The 7,709-nt window shown below is 35.6% G+C and overlaps 1 protein-coding gene across 2 annotated transcripts in view; it reads right to left on the bottom strand.

Annotated features, from left to right (window-relative positions):
- ZCCHC6 (zinc finger, CCHC domain containing 6) overlaps positions 1–7,709 on the bottom strand; it is a 65,896-nt gene that overhangs the window by 23,460 nt on the left and 34,727 nt on the right. For both annotated transcript variants that reach the window (XM_006900865.1, XM_006900866.1), the window contains 7 exons: positions 6,332–6,435; positions 5,835–5,924; positions 4,839–4,952; positions 4,604–4,681; positions 3,686–3,863; positions 1,161–1,208; positions 988–1,079 (listed from right to left, as the gene is read on the bottom strand). In XM_006900865.1, the coding sequence (XP_006900927.1) occupies positions 988–1,079; positions 1,161–1,208; positions 3,686–3,863; positions 4,604–4,681; positions 4,839–4,952; positions 5,835–5,924; positions 6,332–6,435 (704 nt within the window). The remainder of the gene's footprint in view (positions 1–987; positions 1,080–1,160; positions 1,209–3,685; positions 3,864–4,603; positions 4,682–4,838; positions 4,953–5,834; positions 5,925–6,331; positions 6,436–7,709) is intronic.

Raw genomic sequence — 7,709 nt, 5'->3', positions numbered from 1 at the left:
AAAAAAAAGAATGGATAAATACCCTACTCTTCACTTTGTTCAGTGCTGATGCCAGGTGAGTCCCAATCTGATTTCACCAAAGAAAGCATGCATTTAAATAAAGCATATTTGCTATAAAAAAAAATAGTGAGCTGCACTGCTAACTCAAAAATCCAAGTGTCTGGTGGTCTGAACTTCACCAGCAGCTCTGCAGGAGAAAGACTGGGAGTTTCTTCATGTTGCTATTTACAGCCTTACAAACCTGACAGAAGGGTCCTTATGAGTTAGAACCAACTCAATGGCAGTAAGTCTGAATTTCAGATTAATAGATGGAATAAGAATACATATGCCAATAAAAATTATAACAACTCCACATGCCTATAAAGGTTCAAGAAGACTTGATTAAACAAACTAGTGCAGGAAAGCAAAATTATTTATTCTCAACATAAAACTCTAATTTATAATCACTTTCCCTCCTCATTGAAAGAAATTTTTATAACTTAATTTTTATTTTATTTTAAATGAGTTACACCTGAATGCATAATCAGCAGCAGCACTGTCAGTCTTGTAGGCCTGAAAAGGGATTTATTGACCTTTACTATTTACTAGCAAGTGAAAAAAAAAAAAACAACAACTAAAGTCTCTTCTCTGCCCTAATGAAGTACAATATTAAGGAACACATAATAAATATGAGCAGACCAAGCTTGCCTGAGATCAGAATGATACTGAAGTGGGTACAACAGTAATGCTACCTCCTGTGTTTTATCAAGGAAAGAGCATGATGAATTTAACCTCAAATTCTACTTCTTATAATTCTCCCTGTTCTCCTCAAAAATGGCCTCAAATCCCAAAGATGTTAAAAAAATCCCACCAAACTAAATCTTTAGGAATTCTTTTGCATTGTAATTGCTGACCAGACTCATCGGACTTTCAAAGACTTTAAGTAAATGTGCACACAGTATTTAACAAAGGCTGTAAGAATTAGTTTTTGATATTTGAAACACTTGCCATCTTGGAGGGATAGTCCTTTGGAAATCCTTTGACAGGACTACCAAATACTCTTCTTCCATTGATAAAAGCTTTCATTATAAAATTTGTCACTATAGAGAGAGAAGAAAGAACCCAGTTAGGTGGATTAAAAGGAAAAAAAAATTCTCAGGAAAATTTACAAAGTCACTTACTTTTCCTTGACAATCCAGCTCCGAGATTATGATTCAAATCAAAAGGATCTATGTAAAGAAAATCAATGACAGTAAGATAATGAAATAGGAAATATCACCATTTATTTAATAACTGAAGTACATATAAAAAAGAAAATGTACTCTTTGCTCAAGGGAGCTCCAGTGGCCTAGTGGATAAAGAGTTGTGCTACCAACCCAAAGGCAGGCAGTTTAAATCCACTGGCTGCTCTGCAGGCAAAAGATAGCTATCTCCTTCAGTGTGATTTATAGATTGCCAAAAACCACTGGAGGGTCACCTACAAATCAATTTTGACTCAAAAGCACTCAATAACTATAAATTGCTGTATCTGTATTAAATGTGTCTATTAAATGAGTTTAAAGTCTGCAACATAGCTAGGTAACAGATATTCCTAACTATAATGAAGGTTTTCTCCAAAAGTGTCCATCAGAAAAGAGTTATGTCTTATATTTGAATGCTGACGATATATGTAGTCTAAAAAAACGGTCACAAAATGAAAGCACCATTTTAAAACCAGAACCATTTTAAATACCAATTAATAATGAACACATTACACCAGAATTTAACTATTTTCTATTACATGACTAAAATATATTCAAGGGAACAAAAAAAAAATTCAAAAATAAAACAAACAAGAAAAAAACCACTGAGAAAAGACAGGATTGTATTTATACAGTATACACAACATGAAGTAGTGAAAATGAGGTCTTCTTTAGGTTGTCCCTTACACTTCTAATACACAAATACTAAGGTGGGCCATCCTAAGCTATGGACTCACTAAGAGTGGACTGGAGTACAGAAACCCTGCCTTTAACTTAAAAATTCTATGAACAAGGTTATCTTCTTAGCTGTGCCACCACTATTCTTGCTATCTTTTTCTATATTATTTCATCACCATTCTTAAAAATCTCTGTCCCTTAAACTCGCCATCTACCTTTTGAGTTGCTGCTATGAATCTGAGTCATGCACTGTTCTTTAAAACAACATAATGGGGGAAGCTCTGACAGCCTAGTGGCAAGAAGCTAGACTGCAATCCCAGAGGTACACGGTTTGAATCCACCAGATGCTCTGCTGCAAAAGGAGGGGCAATCCCCTTCTGCATCAGTCAGATCTGATTTGACGGTACACACACACAAAATTAATAAAATAATTAAAAAAACCAACCCAACAGATAAACCTTAGCAGTGAAAATAAAACTAATTTTAGGTTCAAAGAAGTAATTTATTTTTTGGGTTACAGTTTGGGTTAAGGCTTAAAGATTATCTCCAGGCAGTAGTTTTAGAGGCTCACTCAGCTTCAATAATTCCAAAAGTCTAGCTTCCATGATCACTATGTTTTCGTTATGGCACAGAGGTATTAGTGTAGTACAGATGCCTAATATTAACTACTGGATAACTAAAAATCCTATTATAACTGGTTACTCAGCTCTATCACAACAGGTTATAAAACCCTCTATGAAGTCGTCTTTCTAGCTTAGCCTGTTATTAAAGGCTCATCTAAAAGGAACCTAATAATTCAAACAAAAAATAAGGTTTCAAAAATTAGAAAGATTAGTAAATGGGTGAGATTATAAAAACCTACTGTGATAAGGTAAAAAAAATTAAACTTTTTTTCTTTTAAATGATTTTAAAATTTTTTGAAAAAATTTGTTTCATTTTGTTCTATGCTGTTTTTTATTATAGAGTTGGAACCAACCCCTTGACCTTCCAATGGTTTTTCAGAGGCAGTTAATCACACACACAGGAGATTACTCATCTTTCTCCCACAGAGGAACTACATGCCTTCAGGACTGCAGTGCAGATTTCTGCAACTGTCTTCAACCCACTGTAGGCTGAATTTAATTTTACAAATATTCCGTGTATGGTAGTACTATCAATAGGCAGAAGAAGAAACGATAAAAGTGTAATCTACAGATACACATTACTGATGTAAAATATATTTAAAGAAACAACAAAATACTATTAAAATTAACAAAGAATTTCTTTGGCCATTTCTCATGTTGCTTGTATTTTAATTTCATTTTTTTTTTAAAGTAAAACTCAGTAAACTGGAAATAAGTAATCAACTATAAACATTAATGGTTCTTTGTAGGTTTACATTCAAACAGAGAAAGATAAAGTCAGTAAGTCCAAATGTATATATTAGTATTGGGCAAATGTTTCGATTGTTAGCAAATTAGGTCTTTCTTCAAATACTCAAGGAAGAAGCTTTTTTTTTTAAAAACAAAAATCCTACTCTCTTCAAGCTCATGTTTCTTATTCTTCAACATGAATGGTTCACCAAGATTTGTCACAGTGAACAGACTTCTGGACTCGTGAAACCTCCAGTCATGCAGAAATCATTATTCAGGCTAGAAAGAGGTGAGCCACTGGGATGGATGGCTGCTGGGGAGTTGTACTGCATAGCTCAGGTCTTGTAACCATAAGACCTTCAAAGGATGAAAAACAGTGCGCTCACAGTTAAAAATGTACAGTTGGTTCAATTTTAAGGTGGGTATTATTGATACCTTCAATAACAATGTATTTTGAGGTCCACTGTTTCTTGAAAGTTGTAAGCAGACTTTTTCTCCTTATACTTATAACATGTTCTTTAAAATCAAATTCCTCTGTGTAGAATCGAAGAAGTCCCAACCATAGTTGCCCAACAGATTCTGTATTTTTCCCATATTCTGGCCAAAAGGTAGGCTAGAAATAAAAGGACACAGGGATTTATGTTTCATACTAGAGTGCTAGTTCACTACCCATTTTGTCTTAAGGAATAAACTTCTATTTATTTCTACTTAAGGGACTACTAGCATATAATGCATTATGCACAGTGGTAGGTACTGAAAAGTGAGTAGTTTGAATCCACCAGGGCTCCATGGGAGAAAGATGGGTAGGCTCTTCCCATAAAGATATTAGAGTCTGAAACTTGAGAGATGGTCACCAGGAGTTGGAAACTGACTCCATGACAGTGGATTTGGTTTTGGTTTGGTATTTCTAATTATAAGCAGAGTTCAGACACATAAAATATATCAATACATAATTCTTTCATACGGTTTATACATAAATTCACTCATCTCTATGACTTGGAGAAAGGGAAAACTCAGAGTTTTACATTCCAAGTGTCAGAAAACATAGTCCCATGGAAGAAATAAAAAGAAATTCAAGGGTTTTGGTGAATTCCAAGTTTTTGTAGCTCAAAGAAAATCTTTCTAAACTCTCAGAACAAAATTATAAGTGGCACCATTAATTCTTTCTGAATTAATTAACCACATGGAATTATTAGGCATTAAAGAAATCTTAGATACAGTCATCAGAAATTTCATTGGCTCAACATATTTCATTTCAAATGAAGTTTCTATGAACAAGTAATAACATGGCTGATTCACACTACAGCACTTTGGATCAATGATGTAAGAAAACTGTTACTCTTAAATACATACCAGTTCATCTATTTGATCAAAAAAATATGTATTCCAGCCATCAACAAGTATTTCAGGTTTTGTTTCATCTCTGTATATCTGAAATTCATTTATACAATGTAAGTATGGAACATAAATAATGCACTGAAACAAAAACTTGAAGGAAAACAGTTAAAACTGAACTACACGTTCAACGATTTCAGAGTAGGAAAAGAGCACAGAGATCAGTGAGATTTATAATTTCTTCCATGAATACCTCTTGAAGAACAGGAATGACTGGTGGGTTCCTCTGCTGGAGAAAATACAGCACCATAAGAGTGTACGCATATGATGACAAGCTGCCTCTTGATGCATCACCAATATCACACATCTATAGGAAAAGAAAACTAGGAACTGTAAAAGGAAGACCACTGACATTTTCTGCTAAATGTGCATCTATTTTAAAAATATGGAATAGTTACTAAAAAAGGATTTTATGTAGGGGACTGAAATAAAAATCGTATTTCAAATGCTGAAACAAAATCAATTACTCAAACCAACCAAAGAATAGCAAAAAAGCAAGGGAAACATCAGCCACAACCAAGATTAGATGTAAAAGGAACAAAATTTTAGTTAGCTGAGTTAGGCATGCCAAATAAAGGAGAATCTGACATGGCTATCATTAAAGGCACACCGGTGGCTTTGTCATTCAGTGCCTAGCTTTTAGCCAAAAGTTTGGAGGTCTGTGGGAAAAGATGCAGCAATGTGCTCCTAAAAAGATACTCTATTCTCTCTCATCGCCATCAAGCTGAAATAGGACTCATAGCTATAAATTACATGGGAGGAGACTGCTCATTCTTCCCCATCAGAGTCCCTGGAGGATTTGAACCAAAATATTTGTGGCCTTTCAGTTAGCAGTGAAATACACTATGGATTTTGGTTGGTTCTGCTTGATCATGTAGTGCTGCAATGAACTGAAATTGATTTGATGACAATGTTGTTGTGAGCCACTGAATTAGAACCAACCCATATTTGATCCTCTAGTGGGTTTTCAGAAGCAGCTTAATCATGTGGGAGGAGATTGCCCATCCTTCTCCAGAGGAGAAATATGCCTTTGGGACTGCAGCACAGCTTCTTACCACTAGGCCACCAGGGCTTAGTTTTTAGAAGATTTTTTATGTTTAAGATTCTAAATATACAGACTTATATTTTCAACAAAGTTTGAAGATGCAACAAAACTTCCTGATAAAATCCTAATTGGAAGGCTACTCACCTTTGTAAACACTTTCATGGTATAGCACAAGTATTTCACTCTAGGGTCAATGGCTGAATAAGCAGCTAACAACCTTGTATTGTGAAGGGCCTGTTTAAAGAAAAAAATTACACTGTAAAGCTATCAATTAGAAGAAAAAATGTAACTGGAATAGTCTGACAACATTAGGCTTACGCTGTAGAAAGAATATTAACATTGAAGTTAATCTCCCCTTTCTCCCTCCCCAAGACAAGCTTCATAATTTACTAGATAATAATTAGGAACTGAAGTCAGCATTCTGTTAGTGTTACTTGAGTGAAAATTTACTAGAAAATAAGGGCAATTAGAATGAACATTAATATGAATTTAATTCCATTATATATCCATTCTCAGAACACTGCCTCACATGGTAAGCTTTCTGTTGAAAGAATAAGTAAGATGAAATGAATGGTTCATTTAACTTAAGATTTTCTAAGTTTCTCTTAACTTCCCTTAAAAAGTGTCAGAGAAAATCTTACCAGTGTGTTATACAGACTGATATCCACTTCAAGACCACTTCTTGAATGGATGAACTTTACAATTGGTACCTTTGCTGTTGTAATAGGTAAGATGTTTCTTAGACCTAAGTTTGGAAATAAAATTGTACTGTTAGATACATTAACTGGAGTTTGTAACTTGATGTTTACAATTTTAAAACCCAATAAATCTAACTTTGGCTTGCGAATAGTCAAAGAATTCTCTATTATCAACAAAGACCTAAGAAAACTTCTGAAAAGTTTACGTTCTGTTAAGTATTGTAGATATTTGAACTACCGGAATGAACAAGGATGTCACTGCCTTCCAGGAACTTACTGGATTGTGTGTGCACATACATCTGTATATGTGTGGGTGTCAGGACAGGGAAAAGTGCCACAGCCTCTGGACTACATGAGACTGGCTGACTCTCTCTATGAGCATATCTAACTTGGTAATCTGAATTGTCAGAACAAGATACTAACCATAGAGCTAGAAGTCACAAAGGTAACAAAAGAATTAACTCTAATGGAAAAAGAGGTCTAAATTAGGTGGTTCCCCCCAACCCCCTCAACTAGACTTTAAAAAGGAAAGAGAAGCAACAGGCAAAAACTGGAAGTTGAAGTTTAGCAGGCAAGGAAAACTTCCTGGAAAAGATGCAGCTTGAAATAAGCTTTCAAGCATTCAAGAAAATACCATGGAGCTGTACAGGCTTCAGAAACGATCTAACAGAAAGAAATAATGAGTAATATGTAATGGGGCAGAAACTAGGAAGAATCTGAATTTAAAAGGTATATAGTCTGCTAAAAAGTATCCTTCGTGAGCTAGTGTAATTTGGGAAGAATACCTGAGTACAGCTATTTAGACAACGCTCATGGCAATGGGTAGATTAAAAGATAATTGGCTGTTGAGTCAGTACTGACCCATAGCTGACCCTCCAGAGGGTTTCAGAGGCAATGAATCACATGGGAGGAGACTGTTCATCCCTCTCCTGCAGAATAGCTGGTGGATTCAAACTGTGTGCCTTTTGGGATTGCAGTGAAGCTTCTTTCCACCAGGCCACCAGTAGCAACGGCAATGCAGAATAGAAACAAGGTCTGTGTATGTGGACCTCCACAAATGTGTCCAGTCAGTGGTGATGGGATGACAAGGGCAAAGGGAGAGAGGGAGTGAGCCTAACGTGTCACAGATACATGTAAAGACTCTTCTTTTAACACTGCAGAAGGTTGTGAACCACACAGTAGGAGATCTGAATGATCAGAGAGGTGAGCTGTCTTTGGATTAGCAGGGCCAGTAAGTGAATTTAAGTGACCTGTTCAGGGTCACATACAGTGAGTGGGTTGAATAGAAAAGCTGCACACACAGTCCACAAGCCAGGCCAAA

The sequence above is a fragment of the Elephantulus edwardii genome, unplaced genomic scaffold (assembly GCF_000299155.1).
Source record: "Elephantulus edwardii isolate Elephantulus edwardi_28Jun2011 unplaced genomic scaffold, EleEdw1.0 scaffold00298, whole genome shotgun sequence".
Lineage (NCBI taxonomy): Eukaryota > Metazoa > Chordata > Mammalia > Macroscelidea > Macroscelididae > Elephantulus > Elephantulus edwardii.
The sequence above is the reverse complement of the archived record's forward strand: the minus strand, read 5'-3'. Positions and strand labels throughout refer to the sequence as shown.